Genomic DNA, 18,114 nt, shown 5'->3' on the forward strand with positions numbered 1-18,114 from the left:
ATAGAATATTCTTCTTTTCAGGCTTTTGGGTTTTCATTAGCTGCAAGTCAATTATCAAAAAAAAAAAAAAACTCTTGACATTGATCACTAACTATTCTAATTTATAAAATGCACCTGTATATGAATAATGGATAAGCTACATAACCGGGGACCCAGTTCTGAACCTTTTAACTATAACCTATAACTGTGATATTCAAGGATATTCTAAATTTATTGAGATGCACTTGTGTGTTCTCTATGTAAGACAGGAATCCCACTTTCTTCAAGTGTAAAGCAGTAGGTGCTCGGTGCAGAGTGTCGGTTTTGGACCTTGGTTCTAGAGGAACAATCCCATGCAACAGAAATACAAAACTGCAATCCAAACTTTAGAGACTTTCGCACCAAATACTGCACATTTTTCACATCCCGGATGACATTCCACGGTGCTGCTAGAGATGCCCGGAACCACGTGGACAGAGTTGCTCATACTCTCACTTATCCAAGCCTGAAGGAGAATTAGATCCAAATGGTTGCTACTGACCAACGTTTACAGTCATTATCATAAAAACTCTGATGGACTAAATTAATTATGTACTTGCAGCAAATTGTCTGGAGTGCTACTTTGTATTTATCTCTGTTCAAGTATGTGTTGTCTTTACTCATACATCTTACAGTCCCCGGACGAACTCCAAGATGGTTACATCAAATACAGCAACACAGGTAAAAAGTTGCTCTGTTTTAACAATCTATTCATTATGCATCTGTTCTACTCTTAATTATCAAGAAGTAACCATTGCAAGATGTTGGCTAGGAGTTTGAAGGGGGCAGCAGTCGAGCATGCAACCCGGTACTCCATTTAAGGCCTCATGCACATAAAACGTGTGCCAGGCCAAGCCCGTGTTGCGGACCGCAAATAACAGTCCCCAATGCACGGGCACCGACCGTGGGGCCACCGCATGCGGATCGCAGACCCATTCCCTTGAATTCCACGGTGCGGAGGCATGGACAGAAAACCCACAGAAGCACACGGTAGTGCTTCCATGGGCTTCTGATCTATGCCTCCATTCCGCACCGCATCTCCCGGATTGCGGACCAATTCAAGTGCCCATTCACTGCAACGGCCATGTGCATGAGCCCCAAAGCTGATGGCACTGATTAAAACAGTTGAGATACAGGCTGAAATACCCCTTGAGGTTAAAGTTTACCTCCAAGTAGATTGTGAGCAACATCTCTCACCATATGTTTTACGGTTCTAGTGAAGATACAAACTGAAGAGCAAGTGGTCCACTTGCTTGAGCAACCACACAATTCTTCTCTTGCAAAGTGTCTTTTAGACATGGGATTTGCTATTACTATACTAAAGCAATAGAATCAAATAAAACTATACATATTTAGTATACAGGGGTTCTCCAGAATTTGAAAAACATGTCTGCTTTCTGCAAAAACCACCACCACCCTTGTTCACAGGTCCCCCAACACCTCCACTACAAAGTAACTATAAAGGGCTCATGCTTATTGTTTTGTGGCCCCAGGGAACAGAGCAACAGATGTTTACAGCACATGGAGTGCTGTCCACATCTTTTGCAGTCCCAAAAAATGTGGCTCGGATGCAGACCCGAACCATGTTCGTGTGCATGAGACCTTAGGCCAGTTATGGAGAAACAAACTGCAACCCAAAACCAACTTAATTTATCGCAAAGTGCCAACACCTGACCTGAATACCAATATAGTATATCTTCCATATACTTTATCTTTTAGCTATAATAGCCTGCCTATATTCAGTGCACGGCCTGTGCCATTCATAGTGCACCCGGCACTGATGAATGGCAGGAAAAGTCTAAGGCATATTGGTACACCATAGACTTTTTCCAGGCTGAGAGTGCCCACAGAGAGGGCTTTGAGTGCCGCCTCTGGCACCCGTATCATAGGTTTGCCAGCACTACCTTAGGCCGAGTTCACACTTCAGTTATTTGGTCAGTTAGGCGGGCGTCGCAGGCGACATGCGGGAAAAGATGCAGGTGCGTTGCGTGAAAATGCACAATTTTTCCCTGCGAATGCATAGTGTTTTAATGAGTTTTGCACGCGCGTGACAAAAATCGGCATGTTTGGTACCCAGACCAGAACTTCACAGAGGTTCGGGTTTGGTGTAGTGTAGCCAATGAGCCATAAGCTTGCGCATGCGCCGTGGATATACATGTCAGCGCCTGGAATCGCCCTCACAGGACACACTGCACATGCGCCAGCCAGCAATGAGGAGTGAATAAGTTAGCAGTGGGGCGGTGTTGGGCTCCAGGAGAAGGGGCGCGTCTGGGCTCCAACAGCTGGAGGGACAGCCCCTTGGGCACCTTACTCAGGTAATTACCATATTAATAAACACGATATTCTAGACAAAGGACAACACTTAAGGGCTGTTTCATACGAGCGGATGCCGTGCGTGACATCCGCTGCGTGAATGACAGCAAAGACCCGATGCGGACAGCAGAAGCACGGAGCATTAACATGATTGATAATGCTCCGTGCCTCTCTGATCTCTTTACTACGAAATCACAGTGACAACTTTATCTCACTGTGATTTTGTAGTAAAGAGATCACAGAGAGGCACAGAGCATTATCAATCATGTTAATGCTCCGTGCTTCTGCTGTCCGCATCAGGTTTTGGCTGTCATTCACGCAGCGAATGTCACGCACGGCATCCGCTCGTGTGAAACAGCCCTTAGGGTAGTAATACTAGTATATTTTAATACAAAACGAGCAGACTGATGTGATGTTAAAAGCTCTGTCACTAAAATCCAGGTGACAGAATCCCTTTAACCCCTCCATCCCTATTTTACTAAGCATTCTGTATTAAGAATGCCATTTTCCCTTATAACCAAGTTATAAGGGAAAATAATAATGATCAGGTCCCCATCCCGATTGTCTCCTGGCAACCATGCGCGAAAAATCGCAATGCAGCCCCATTCACTTCTATGGGGCCCGCGTTGCGTGAAAAAACGCACAATATAGAGCATGCTGCGATTTACATCCGTTTTTGTGAGCCCAAACCAGGTGCAGGTCAAAAGCCCAGAACAGGAGGGAATCTTTCCATTATACTTTTTTTCTGCAGAGGCTTCACTGCTGGTTTTGGCTCACAGTAACTGATAGAAATAACTGAAGTGTAAACTCAGCCTTAACTATTAACTTGTTTGTGTTGTGTGATTGTCCTGAAGGCAGAAAAATTCAGATTTATGAAAACTGCCAATTTTCCCAAAAACATTTTTTTCGAAAGAGGGGAAAAAAATAAATAAATAAACATATCAACTTCAATTTAACACTGATATGAAGTCCGAAAAATAAAAGTCTCAGAATCACTTGGATAAGTAAAACCATTCCAAAGTTGTTACCACATAGTGACGAATATAATGTTTGAAAAAACAGGGCTGTCCGAAAGGGCACAACTCGCTGTGGCGGGACGTGGTTAAAGAGATTACTGTCAGATTTGTGTCAGATTTAATTTCACACAAAACAAACAAACCTGTCACTTGGTGGCTCTTCCAGGACTTGGTCCTTATTTCGTTTCCGTACCCTGGGAACAATGTTTTGTCTTGCCGACTGACGATCATGGGGTTTTGGATCGGATACTGAGATGATGTCTTCAATGTCGTCCACTAGTGATTCACAAGAAGCAGGCATTGTCTGAAAAAACACCAGCAACCAAAAATCACCAGGGTATAATAACTGACTGAGTTTACCACAGAAATAACTATTTTCCCTTGTGTTCCCCATAAAAAAAAAAATATGTATTCTCCTGGAACGAGCTCTCAAGTGACAAGATGTTGGCTTATGTTGTATATCAGATGCCATTAAAGGGGCTGTCCAGTGTAATTAAAAAACAAATGGTTGATGGGACTGTGTTCAAAAGTGCCCTCTGTTCCAGCGCAAAAAGCTCCTGCTGGACCAGTTGCGATTGTAGACCTGTTTTTTTCCACAAGAACACTGCAGCCAATCACAAAGTTCATGAACACGTGATCACTGAGGCCAATGATTGGCTGCAGTAGTCTCAAGGCCAAGAATAGGCTCCCATTACTTTCAACCTGTTTTTTGTTTTCTTATCACTAGCAGTGATGTGCCATTCTTGCACAAGTAACTACTGAGGCCATTTATTGGCTGCAGCAGTCTTGTGACTTAGAACAGGTTCCGGTCACTTTCGTTAAGGTGATGCTTGAACAAAGGGCTTGTTAAAAGGGGAGTGTTTTTTTGTTTTTTTTTTCTAACAGTCCTGCGGGGCACAAGATATTGATATAACAACCCCTTTAACATAAGAACATTAACACTTACCTCAAGTTATGTAACCTTGATACAGGGTCTAATCTGGGAAGAGTAAAAATTTTTAATTAACAACCAAATATCAGTATTATAAAGTTAAAAAAATAAAATACAGACTGATGTGAAAATTACAACATTTTTTGCAGAAACAAAAATAGATGCCATGTCCTATGTGCAGGCTGAAATTCCGGTGCAAGTCAACCAATAGTTGGTGTAAAGTTGGACAATAGTGTCTATCCCTGAACCACATTTAACACCTAGCCTGAGCCATTGTAATACTTTTAGTGTATCTTTATACTGCCTCAAAGTTTTACACCATTTACAGTTTGACCAGGATTAGTAAATCTGCCTCACTGTCTCCACAGCAATTTTGACTGCAGCAGACATGGAGATTGCTCATCTGCCTGGCAGTCTCCATCCCTTTACTGCGCATGCGCCAAGCACACTCACGTTGGACTACAGTGCCTAGCATGAATATGCCGGTCTTTCACAGAGGTGGGGGCGCAGCATAGAAGACAAGGAGCAGAGCCTCTGAGTGCAACAGCACCATAATTTGCGTATTATAAAAAGCCTTTTTTTTCTGCATATTATCAGCACATATGGAGATACTAGAGATATCAGACTCCGTAGACAAGCACTGAACTTCACCTACTGGTAAGTGATGACAGATGCGCTTTAATATTGCATAAATAATTTATTAACCTTCATATAAACTCAGAAATGTTTCGAAAAGTGAATACATTTTATGTTCTACCAATCTAAAAGCCCTTTACACAGGCCAACAATTGAACACATTTTTGCTAACGAACATTACTAGTAATGCTCTCTAGTGATGATCTTGCAGTGTAAATACACCGCCGATTATCCAATGAACGAGTGAAATGCTCATTCATCGGGTAATTGTATCATTTGTGCAACACAAAAGTCAGAGTGTGGGTAAACACGCTCTGCTGCCGGCAAATAAGGCAGTATGGGGAACAGTGATGGCAATAGCAATTTCTACTCTACATACTCTGGACGAGATCGCTGCATGTAAGTGTACTGGTCTGCTCCGCTAGCAATCGCACTTCCTTCACATCAATCTGCTAAATCGTCGTCCCATGTAAAGGGACCTTATTTATCAAAAACGGTGATAAGTAAGGTGTTTTTGTGACGATAATCAGTTCTCACCTCTCCTGTCCATATACTATAAACAGTGATAAGGGCATTCTACTATTGATACTCAGTTTTCACCTCTCCTGTGTTCTCTCCTGTCCCTTGTAGTATAGTTTTAAGCAGGGTGTTCTAGCGGTGATCGATAATCAGTTCTCACCTCTCCTGTCCTTATACTATAATCAGTGACACACAGGGTGCTCTAGTGGTGATAGATAATCAGTTCTCACCTCTCCTGTATTCTCCCCTTTCCCTTATACTATAATCAATGATAAGCAGGACATTCTAGTGACGATAGTCAGTGCTCCAGGTGACAACAAAAATGGTCGCCAATGCGACTTAGAATTGCAAAATGGGGACAAGACTACATTTGCGCCTAGGCCTTACGCTGCTCTGCCGCTAAGAAAAGAAGGCTTTCATCCAGCAGCAGTTGAGTCTGTGCTGTGAAACTGAGCTTCTGGAGATATTTAAACTAGGGACGCACAGATCTCCCGCACAATCCGTGGCTGATTACACTAGGCATGCAGATTTATTAGTGTGTACTGGATCCCTGAGGTCACAAGGAGAAGCCAAAAGGTCAGTAAACCCTGTAAGAACATGTATAAGCACCAGCATCACACCACAGTATGTCGGTGGGATCCCCCGTCCTGGTCTGCGTAGCATAGCATTATATTGAATTAGGATGCTAAGTAACCCTTACAGTTCTAGAATGTACTAGATAACACTAACATAATGCTGTCAGTGTTATCCAATACATTCCAGAACTGTAAGGTTACATAGCATCATAAATCAATATAACTGCTATGCAACCCTGGCAGTGCTGGGAGGTCCGGAAGGGAGCTGCTGCAGACACACTGGTGTGAAACCAGCGCAATCCAATCAATGCACAGACTAGTAACCATTTCTGATCATAAAGTCATATAATTTATTATCATTATTCGATAAGACAAGTATTCCCCCCCACCAAAGGGTTTGGTTCAGCAGTCCCAAGGCATGCAGATTAACAAGAAGAGATGTGCCGCCTATACAAGGACGTTAGTGCACGGCTACTCACTGACATGTGAGGTAATGGGCAGAGCCGTTAGGTGCCCTTTTCTGCTCCAAAGACATGCAGTAAAGTTAAAAGAGGGATAATGGCACTAAGCAGACTATAAGGGGTTATGTACAGGCTAGTACAGCTGCCAGAGGGGGTCTCCTACCTTTCCCCAAACCTCTGCTTGCTGGCAGTGAATGGAAACCTTCACGGTTGACATTCACAGACTGAATGTCCATGTCCAGCACTAGAATATGGGCAATTTTTATCCTCTGGGAGCAAACAAGAAAGTGAATAAATACCAGACAGGCAAGCAGAGGTATTGAGGATAAAGCGTAAAGCTCCCAAAGCATTATATTTTTTTTATCCGCTATAAAAATAAAATAAAAATAAAAAATAAAAGCTGTGTCCCGACCCCACTTTCATGCTGGTCCCATAAACACATGATGCCTGCTGATTGGGTCACTGGTTGCACTGGCGACTCTTAAAGGGAGTCTTTCACCTAAACTGACCATTATAGAACACTAACACCATGATCTGTGTGCCTCCAGACAGGTGGCAGTCCGGGAGCACACGGTCACTAGTGGCAGGACGGATCCCACAGGCTGTTCACCCAACGGAACAGCCTGCCGGTGGTCTGTGCCGCTAGTGTGAAAGTAGCCTGAGCATTGATGTGTAAACGTGCGAGCGGGCGTCATGGACGGCAGATCTCTGCCGTTTCATACAGCAGCGACCTGCAGCTAATTACTGTGACGGGCAATAATGCTGATTGCAGTAATTAAATGCTTTAGATGCCGTGATCAAGCGAGATCACGGCACCTAAATGCACAAAAACCCGGACGCCCGCGCTTCAGGGCTTCCTACCTATGCCCCGTGTGTCCGGGCATAGGTAGTTGTGCTGAATACTGGTAGCCTTAGGCCCCTTTCACACTGGCGAGAATTAAGCGCGGGTGCAATGCGTTAGGTGAACGCATTGCACCCCCACTGAATCCGGACCTATTCGCTCCAATGGGGATGTGCACATGAGCGGTGATTTTCACGCATCACTTGTGCGTTGGTGAAAAATTGCAGCAAGCTTTATATTGTGCGTTTTTCACACAATGCAGTGAATGGGCTGCGTGAAAATCGCAAGCATCCGCAAGCAAGTGCAGATACGGTGCGATTTTCACGCATGGTTGCTAGGAGACGATCGGGATGGGGACCCGATTTGTTTTATTTTCACGCACGCGAGACAAAAACTGAATGTGGTATATTCCAGACCCAAACCCGGACTTCTTCACTGAAGTTCGGGTTTGGGTTATGTATTCTGTAGATTTTAATATTTTCCCTTATAACATGGTTATAAAGGAAAATAGCAGCATTCTTAATACAGAATGATAAGTAAATTATGGATGGAAGAGTTAAATTTTTTTTTTTACTCCCCTCATCCACTTGTTTATGTAGCCCGGCTTGCCTTTCTTCTTTTTTGAGGACCTGGGAGAAAAGGACCTTTGGTGACGTCACTGCACTCATCACATGGTCCATCACAATGGTGATGGACCATGTGATGAGCACAGTGATGTCACCAAAGGTCCTTTGATCCCAGGTCCTCAAAGAAGAAGACAGACAAGCCGGGCTGCGCGAACAAGTGGATGAGGAGTAATTTTTTAAGCCCTCCATCCCAAATTTACTTATCATTCTGTATTAAGGATGCTATTTTCCCTTATAACCATGTTATAAGGGAAAATATTAAAATCTACAGAATGCCTAACCCAAACTTCAGTTAAGTCCGGGTTTGGGTCTGGATACCACATTCAGTTTTTTCTCACGGGCGTGAAAAATGCATTGCACTTGCGCGGAAAAAACTGAAGAACACAATGCAATCGCATACAATACTCACTCCACTCGCAGGCAAAAATTGCACGATTTCCCCGCGACGCACCCTATCCGGCAAGGCCTTACTGAGTAGACTAACAATATTCAAACTGCAATTCTTATTTTGGCCACCAGATGGCAGGCCAGGATAAGAAATTAGCAAGAAAGTGAGCAAAATAAGCTATAATATATTCATGATGGAAAAAAAAAAAAAAAAAAAAAAAAAAAAAAAAAAAAAAAAAGTCATGATCTCATATATGAGGCATATAATGAACACAAAAAAAAAATATTTTAAAATATAAAAAAAAGTTTAAATCACCCCACTTTCCATATAATTGAAAAATACCTAAACAATAATATATACATCATGGGTATCACTGCGATCGAAAATGCCCACATTATTAAAATAGAAAATAATTATTCCAATACGGCTGATGGCGTAATGGAAAAAGGGGTCAAAAGTGCCGATTTGCCATTTTTTCATTGCTTATCTTACCCAATTTTTTTTATCAAAACACACATACTTCAAAATGGTGTCAATTAAAAGTACAGACTGTTCCGCAAAAAATTTGACCCTAAACAGTTCAGTAGACATAAGTATAAAAAAAAAAAAAGTTATGGGGGTCAGAATATGGCGTTAGAAAAAGTAGAAAAAAATCCAAAATAAAAAAAAATCTCAAAGTTTACATTTATTTTTACACTATTTAGACATAATGAAGCTATACATAAGGGGTATCATTGTAATCATACTGACCCGGAGAATGAAGCGCATGGGTCAGTTTTGCCGTAAACAAAACGCAGTGGGAACAAAACGCGTAAAATGGTGGCGGGATTGCGCTTTTCCCCCCCAATTCCACCCCACTTGGAATTTTTTTTACTGCTTCTCAACATTTTATGCCATAATTAATGGTCGGATTAGAAAGTACAGCATGTCCCACAAAGAATAAAAAAAGAATAAGCCCTTATACAGTTATGTGACCGGAAAAAAAGTTATGGCTCACGGAAAATAGGGAAGAAAAATTAAAATGCAAAATGTAGATATTTCCAGTAGCCAAAGGATTAAACTCCTTACAGGGTTTGTATACACCAATTTCTGGACCTCTGACACTGGCAGGACTTTTTATTGGTGATCACACAAAAGTCCCGGCTCTTGTCTTGAGTCCCTTCACGAAAAGTTCCTGTTTGATGCTGTTAAAGCCAATATCTGATCACTGCTTCCCTTGCATTATGGTCATGTGAAGCAAGGGAAGCAGATCGCCACCGTGGCCAGTGATTGGCTGCAGCAGCATTAAGTTTTCATGGAGAAAGCCAAGACAAGCAGCAGAGGCGTGGAAGTGAATGGGCCCAGCACCTAGGGATCAAGGAAGCATGATCAGCAACACTAACCTGGCTAGTCTGAGAATTTATGGAAATGAGCGCACAACCCCGTTAAGGGCTCATTCACACGACTGTGGTTTGGTTTGCATTTTTTGCGGCTCGGGTGCGCACCAATTCACTTCAATGGGGCCGCAAAAGATGCGGATAGCACTCCGTGTGCTGTCGCATACGTTGCGTGGCCCGGCAAAAATTATAAGTCACATCCGATTCTTACACAAAAACACAAATGCAATCGCACTCTGCAACCAGCACTCTGCCCTGCCTCTATGCTGGATGTTGAATGAGGCATTAGTGTACATTTTGGCCAAAGCGTAATAAGCCACTCACCACGTCAAGGTCGCCTCCATGAGTGGTCCCTAAGGCCAAATGCACATGGCCGTGAGCGGTCCGTGGAACCACAGCCTGGATTCCTGCTGAGAGCAGGAGCGCACGGCGTCATTGGTTGCTATGACGCCGTGCGCTCCCTGCTGCCGCCACAGTACAGTAATACACTGGTATGATCTATACCAGTGTATTACTGTACTGTGGCGGCGGCAGCAGGGAGCGCACGGCGTCATAGCAACCAATGACGCCGTGCGCTCCTGCTCTCAGCAGGAATCCAGGCCGCGGTTCCACGGCCGTGTGCATTTGGCCTAACACTAGTTCCTACTTGTTATGGGCCATGACAGCCACACTAAGTCCAGGGAGCGCAGGTACAGCATGCACGCCAAGCACACTCTGCTTTTAACCCTGTCCTGTGCCATTACAGCTTTCATCGGATCCAGGGATGCAAGTACCAACATGCATGCTGAGCCCACTATATACTTCTCCTGGAGCCAAATGGCTACTGGTAGGTGCTATATAAGCAGACTCCGTTTTATACTGACTTTAAAACCAGCCTCCAGGGCAGACTAACTGGTCAGGTGTGCATGACTGAATGGAGATCGCCACGCCTCCAATATATACGACGAAGAAAAAAAATGTGGGGGGGGGGTTCAGTCAGCACAACCCTATGCAGGTGCACATTGCTTTTACGGACAAGAATAGGCATTTCTATAAAGAGCCATCCGTTCCGAAGGCACACGGGCAGCATACGTGTGTGTTGCAGATTCGCAATTTGCACGGTCGTGTGAACAAGCCCTAACTGTGTGGGTAAGAGTAGGTGAGGGCTTTAGGGCCGCTTCACACGAGCGGATGCCGTGCGTGGCATCCGCTCCGTGAAAGAGTGCCAAGACCCGCTGCAGACTGCAGAGGCACGGAGCGGTAACATGACTGTTAATGCTCCGTGCCTCTCTGTGATCTCTTTACTACGAAATCACAGTTGTCACTGTGATTTCGTAGTAAAGAGATCACAGAGAGGCACGGAGCATTAACAGTCATGTTACCGCTCCGTGCCTCTGCAGTCTGCAGCGGGTCTTGGCACTCTTTCACGGAGCGGATGCCACGCACGGCATCCGCTCGTGTGAAGCGGCCCTTAATGGAGGAATAGTGAGGGGGTGTAATTAAGTACGGTGAGCCTCACGATTAATTGGGTTAGAAGAACAAATCTAAAAGGAGAGACATATGGGCAACTGCACAAGGTAAGACAGGTCTTTTTATTTTAAATTTGGCGACTAAAAATGTAATTTGGCTCCTAAATTCTTCAGGTTAGGCCTGGAGTCAATGGCTCCTTGACTTTTTTTTTTTGTCTGGAGCACTGTCAGTTCTCAACTCTCCTGACCGTATACTATGATCAGTGATAAGCAGAGTGTTCTAGTAGTGATAATCAGTTCTTACCTCTCCTGTATTCTCTTCTGTCCATTATACTATACGCAGTGATAAGTAGGGCGTTTATGAATCAGTGAACCATTGAAGTCTACAGGGCTATTCACCCATCCCTTTTTTCCACAAAGCCTTTAAGTCTCTTCTGGAAAACCCACTGATGAGAAGAAAGGGAGTCTTCCCACTCCACAAGTCAAGGGGGCACGTTTAGGCTACTTTCACACTCGCGTTTTGTGCGGATCCGTCATGGACGGATTCATTCAGATAATACAACCGTCTGCATCTGTTCAGAACGGATCCGTTTGTATTATCTTTAACATAGCCAAGACAGATCCGTCAAGAACTCCATTAAAAGTCAATGGAGGACAGATCTGTTTTCTATTGTGCCAGATTGTATCATAGAAAACGGATTGACTTACATTGTGTGTCAGGACGGATCCGTCTGGCTCCGCTTCGTCAGGTGGACAGCAAAACGCTGACTTTTTATGCTTTAGTTTCCCCTTTGCTCTGCCGTTAAATTGATCTAATTTATGACGAGGCATGCGCATCATAAATTAGAGGCATCTGTGGGAGCCCTTGCGCCTGGCATAAATACTATGCCAGCCCCTGGCTGATCTAGTTTTTCAATACCATTTACCCCTGTTTCCCAGTCAGGGCTCCAGATGGCGACCAAAATGGTCGCCAATGCGACTTGAATTTACAAATGGCGATAAGACTTTTTAGTCTTGTCGCCATTTGCGACTAGACCCGCCGCCGCAGCTCTGCAGTTGAATACAGCGACAGGGCACAGGAGATGATAGTTCTCTGCCCCGCTGCCGATGTTCTTAGCAGCGCAGTGGAGAAGGAGTCTCTCCCTCCCCCCTGTGCTGCTGCCGCCACCGCCAATAAGAAGAGAGACAGGAGGAGGAGGAGGAGGAGGAGGAGGAGGAGGAGGAGGAGGAGGAGGAGGAGGAGGGTCTGTGGCCACTGCGCCGCCAATGAAGATAACTGACCTGTTAATACAAATACAGGAGGCGAGTGCCGGAATCAAATAGGGGTTAACTGCCACGGATCGCAGCTCCCTGTCATAAAGGTCGGGTGCCGGCTATTTGATTCCGGCACCCGCCTCCTGTATTTGTATTAAGGTCAGTTATCTTCATTGGTAGTGCAGTGCACCCCACCCCCAAACACCCCAGTATAATAATTGGCGCAGCGCCAATGAGGGTAAAGAAAAAATAAACATTTACTCACCTCCTTCAAATAATCCCATAGCTGCCGGTCGCCTGTTTTCTTCAGGACCTGTCAAAGGACCTGTGGTGACGTCACTGAGCTCATCACACGGTCCATTGCCATGGTGATGGATCATGTGATGAGCACAGTGACGTCACCACAGGTCATTTGACAGGTCCTGAAGAAAGAACAGGAGACCGGCAGCTACGGGATCAATTGGAGGAGGCGAGTTCATTTATTTTAACCCTCAAGTGACCTACTAAGCATTCTGTATTAAAGAATGCTATTATTTTCCCTTATAACCATGTTATAATGGAAAATTACAGTGAATAGACTTTCATCCTAGCAACCATGCTTGCGGATGCTTGCGATTTTCACGCAGCCCCATTAGCTTCTATGGGGCCTGCGTTGCGTGAAAAACACACAACAGAGCGTGCTGCGATTTTTACGCAACGCACAAGTGATGCGTGAAAATCACTGCTCATGTGAACAGCCCCATAGAAATGAATGGGTCGGTATTCAGTGCGGGTGCAATGCGTTCAACTCACGCATCGCATCCGCGTGGAATACTCGCCCATGTAAAAAGGGGCCTTAGGCTACTTTCACAATTACGGCAGTGTGATCCGGCAAGCAGTTCCGTTGTCGGAACTGCCTGCCGGATCTGCCGATCTGGATGTGACAAAGCATTTGTGAGACGCACCCGGATGCGGATCCATCTCACAAATGCATTGCAAGAACGATTCCATCTCTCCGCTTGTCATGCGGACAGATGGCTCCGTCTTGTATCTTTTTACAGATCCGGCATTTTGAATGCCTGATCTGGCACTAGGGCTGAAACGATTATTCGAATAACTCGATTAAATCGAGTCAAAAAATTCATTGATGCAGTTTCCCTGCATCGAGGAATCGTTCAGATCACGTGATCACGGAGCGGGAGTGAAATTAAGCGTCTCACTCACCGCTTCCGTGTCCTCCGGAGCCAGAGAGGCAGGACTGAGCGGCCGGCACAGCTGAGGGAGGAGGGGGGAGCCAGATCAGAGGCTGGGGGGGGGGGAGCCAGATCAGAGGCTGGGCTGGGGGGAGCCAGATCAGAGGCTGGGCTGGGGGGGGGGAGCCAGATCAGAGGCTGGGCTGGGGGGGGGGGGGGGGGGAGCCAGATCAGAGGCTGGGCTGGGGGGGAGCCAGATCAGAGGCTGGGCTGGGGGGGGGGGGGGAGCCAGATCAGAGGCTGGGCTGGGGGGGGGGGGGGGGGGGAGCCAGATCAGAGGCTGGGCTGGGGGGGGGGGGGGGGGGAGCCAGATCAGAGGCTGGGCTGGGGGGGGGGGGGGAGCCAGATCAGAGGCTGGGCTGGGGGGGGGGGGGGGGAGCCAGATCAGAGGCTGGGCTGGGGGGGGGGGGAGCCAGATCAGAGGCTGGGCTGGGGGGGGGGGGAGGAGCCAGATCAGAGGCTGGGCTGGGGGGGGGGGAGGAGCCAGATCAGAGGCTGGGCTGGGGGGGGGGGAGGAGCCAGATCAGAGGCTGGGCGGGGGGGGGAGCCAGATCAGAGGCTGGGCTGGGGGGGGGGGGGGAGCCAGATCAGAGGCTGGGCTGGGCTGGGCTGGGGGGGGGGGGGAGCCAGATCAGAGGCTGGGCTGGGGGGGGGGAGGGAGCCAGATCAGAGGCTGGGCTGGGCTGGGGGGGGGGGGGAGCCAGATCAGAGGCTGGGCTGGGGGGGGGAGCCAGATCAGAGGCTGGGCTGGGCTGGGGGGGGGGGGAGCCAGATCAGAGGCTGGGCTGGGGGGGGGGGGGAGCCAGATCAGAGGCTGGGCTGGGGGGGGGGAGGGAGCCAGATCAGAGGCTGGGCTGGCTGGGGGGGGGGGAGCCAGATCAGAGGCTGGGCTGGGGGGGGGGGAGCCAGATCAGAGGCTGGGCTGGGCTGGGGGGGGGGGGAGCCAGATCAGAGGCTGGGCTGGGGGGGGGGGGAGCCAGATCAGAGGCTGGGCTGGGGGGGGGGGGGGGGGAGCCAGATCAGAGGCTGGGCTGGGGGGGGGGGGGGAGCCAGATCAGAGGCTGGGCTGGGGGGGGGGGAGCCAGATCAGAGGCTGGGCTGGGGGGGGGGGGGGGGGAGCCAGATCAGAGGCTGGGCTGGGGGGGGGGGGAGCCAGATCAGAGGCTGGGCTGGGGGGGGGGGGAGCCAGATCAGAGGCTGGGCTGGGGAGGGGGGGGGGGGGGGGGAGCCAGATCAGAGGCTGGGCTGGGGGGGGGGGCCAGATCAGAGGCTGGGCTGGGGGGTGTGAAAGTACCCTAAAATAAGTTTAAATCCCCCCTTTCCTAATTTTACACATAAAATATATAAACAATAAATAAACATATTACATAGCGCTGCGTCCGAAAAGTCCAAACTATCAAATTATAAAAATAAAAATCTCCTATCCGGTGAGCGCCATAACAGAAATAAATAAAAACCATGCAATTTGCCATTTTTTTGTCACAAGTGACCCCAAAAAATAGGATAGGACTGTTCTATTATGGGCCAAATGTTCCATGAAATGCACGCGGCTCTTTTTTGTGTTTTTTATTTGCGTGGTATTGAGTATCGCAATACTTTTTTATGGTGACCAAAGCGAATCAAGAGTTTTGATATCAAAACAACTCTACGCCGATCTGATTGGTGTAGCGTTGTCACGATACCCAAATTTTTTATTCGGTTTCGATTTGGCGACTAAAAATTTAAATTTGGCTCCGTAATTTTTCAGTTCAGGAGCCAATGGCTACTAGGTATTTTTTTAGTCTGGAGCACTGCCAGCCCCGTCCCAGACATGTCCTCGTCCTGCTTAACTGTCAGATACGGTGTAAAACCGGCTGTGCGACAATATACCACATGGCCTGTAGAGTGGCAGTCGAACCGAGGGCTGTACTGACTTCATAGAGATGAATGGGAGTTACAGAAACAGCATGAAACCTCCACTTTAACACAGTTGTCCAGGATCAGAAAAAACATGGCTGCTTTATTCCAAAAACACCACCCATAGGATTAAATAAGTGCAAGTGAGCCTCTAGGAGCAACGGGGGCGTCATTGTTAGGCCTATAGCACACGACCGTATGGCTTTTTCAGTGTTTTGCGGTCCGTTTTTCATGGATCCGCTGTTCCGTTTTTTGTTTCCGTTGTGTTTCCGTTTCTGTTCCGTTTTTCCGTTCCGTTTTTCCATATGGCATATACAGTAATTACATAGATAAAATTGGGTTGGCCATAACATTTTCAATAGATGGTTCAGGAAAAAACGGAACGGAAAACATACGGATGCATTTCCGTATGTGTTCCGTTTTTTTTGCGGATCCATTGACTTGAATGGAGCCACGGACTGTGATTTGCGGGCAATAATAGGACATGTTCTATGTTAAAACGGAACGGAAAAACGGAAATACGGAAACGGAATGCATACGGAGTACATTCCGTTTTTTTTGCGGAACCATTGAAATGAATGGTTCCGTATACGGACCATATACGGAACGCAAAAAACGGCCAGTAAACAGGAAAAAAAAAACGGCCGTGTGCAATAGGCCTTACACCTATAGGTTCTGCCACATCCTCAAGTTATCACCTGGCCTTGTACAAGAGCAGAGGGCACAGCAGTTGCAGAGAGCTGAGCCTCCAGGTGCAACGACAACACCCATGTTGCTCCTAGAGGCTCATTTGCATATATTAACAGTTCATTTCCCTCAGCAATGCGGGCACATACAAAGGTGGGACCGACACAGATGTCTCCAGCTGAAGAGCAGCCAGTCTCATAGGTACAAATCCGTTATAGGACCAGTGATTAATGCTATCAGGCCAGTGCCCTGTACTGGAAGGAGAGCCAACCATGGCGACCCTCCCACTGACTGGCACCATGCAGAGCCCTATAGGTAGCAGTTCTCCTTATACAGGGCTTCTCCAGGAAGACACGTTCTGCACTGAGGGGCGGAAGATGGCACCCTGCGCCAACCTGAGGAGAGGGGTGATAGGTAGTGTGCCCTGCCGGCAGCACCACATGGCAGGGGGCTCTGGTATAGTTAGGGTGACAGGACTCCACACAGACGGCGGGAAGCAAGGGCCACACATGACAAGACTGCAGCTCCAGTGAGAAGCACCACGTCCGTGCGCAGACACCCGGAGGCCCCGGCGCTCACTCACCCGGCTCTGCGCTGACTCTGCCCGAATGAAGGGAGCACTCTACAGCCCCGCCAGCGCACACAGCTGCCACTCACACACTAAACTTTCCACCAGTCCCACCATGCAAGTTTACACACGGGGCCACGCCTCCTAAGTACACGCTGTACGGGGTGGCGTTATGGACAAACTCATACAAAAAGCGAACGTCACCGTGAATGATGGAATAACTCCTGTCTGCCAATCACAGCTTGTACATAGAGCTCTGTACTAATTCCTGTCTGCCAATAACTGCTACACAATGTATACATTATAGACATCTGTAACTGGTAAAGAAATAAAGCAACACAGCCACCGTTTAGTATGAGAGAAAGTCGGCATCATTTCACCCACATTAGTCCTGTCTCAGGAACTTCCACAAAGAGGGCTGTGGACCGGTTTTCTTCCTTTTTGTGAATCTGCCAGGGGTGGACTGGTCTTAGACCCTACAGGGAAATTTCCTGGTGGGTACATACCCAGCAGGCTTCCCAAGCCCTCCTCATGGCCACCGGCTAAGAATTAAAGGGGTTTTCCCATCTCAGGCAATGGGGGCATATCGCTAGGACAGTGGTGGCGAACCTATGGCAGAGGTGGCATTCAAAGCCCTCTCTGTGAGCACCCGCACCCTGGAAAAACTCTATGGTGTACCAATATGCTTTAAACCAGGGGTGCACAACCCACGGGCCGCATGCAGCCCCAAGAACCAAGTTTTTCGTCCGATCAGCTGTGTTTCTGCCTGCAGTGCCGCATGACGATGGATGCACTGTAGCAGGAGCAGGTCGGGCCCCTTGCTGGAAGTGATAGTGAGGGAGCCGAGGAGGAGGCAGAAGCGTGTTGTCAGCGCTTCTGCCTTCTCCTCAGATAGATGAGCGGCTTGAGGCAGAGGAGTGCAGAGCTGCAGGGTCAGGGCACCCTGATCACCTCTGCCTTCTACAAACCCTCACAGGAGGCTCATTTCCCCTGTAACTGAGGCTAAAAAATTTAAAACTAAATCAAAAAAATATAATAAAATACAAATAAAATTAAAAATAATAAAATATGTGTCCAAAAAATGACCTCTTCGGGGACATAGTATGTGGCAAAAATATATTAAAAATATAAGTAATAAATCAATTATAAAAAAATTATAAATAAAATATTAATAAAATAAAAATAAATGTAAAAAATAAAAATAAAAAGGTGCAAATTTTTAAAAAAAGGTCAGTGTCCCCTAAAGTTTTTTTTATGACCTCTTGGGGGACATATCTGTCACGGACGTTCCCGTGGCAGGTACCAGGTGATCGGAGAGACTGGCAACTC

At 47.0% G+C, this 18,114-nt stretch overlaps 1 protein-coding gene across 3 annotated transcripts in view; it reads right to left on the reverse strand.

Annotated features, from left to right (window-relative positions):
* Window positions 1–16,937, reverse strand: part of CDKAL1 (CDK5 regulatory subunit associated protein 1 like 1) — a 908,375-nt gene extending 891,438 nt beyond the window's left edge. The window contains exons 1-3 of one of the 3 annotated variants that reach the window (XM_044293876.1): window positions 16,801–16,937; window positions 4,294–4,326; window positions 3,491–3,651 (exon numbers count right to left, since the gene is read on the reverse strand). In XM_044293876.1, coding sequence (XP_044149811.1) covers window positions 3,491–3,648 — 158 coding nt within the window. In that variant the 5' untranslated portion in view covers window positions 3,649–3,651; window positions 4,294–4,326; window positions 16,801–16,937. The remainder of the gene's footprint in view (window positions 1–3,490; window positions 3,652–4,293; window positions 4,327–16,800) is intronic. The other 2 variants (XM_044293877.1, XM_044293878.1) reach the window with 2 other exon arrangements.
* Between the last annotated feature and the right edge of the window lie 1,177 nt (window positions 16,938–18,114).

Source organism: Bufo gargarizans, chromosome 5 (assembly GCF_014858855.1).
Source record: "Bufo gargarizans isolate SCDJY-AF-19 chromosome 5, ASM1485885v1, whole genome shotgun sequence".
NCBI classification, from domain to species: Eukaryota; Metazoa; Chordata; class Amphibia; order Anura; family Bufonidae; genus Bufo; species Bufo gargarizans.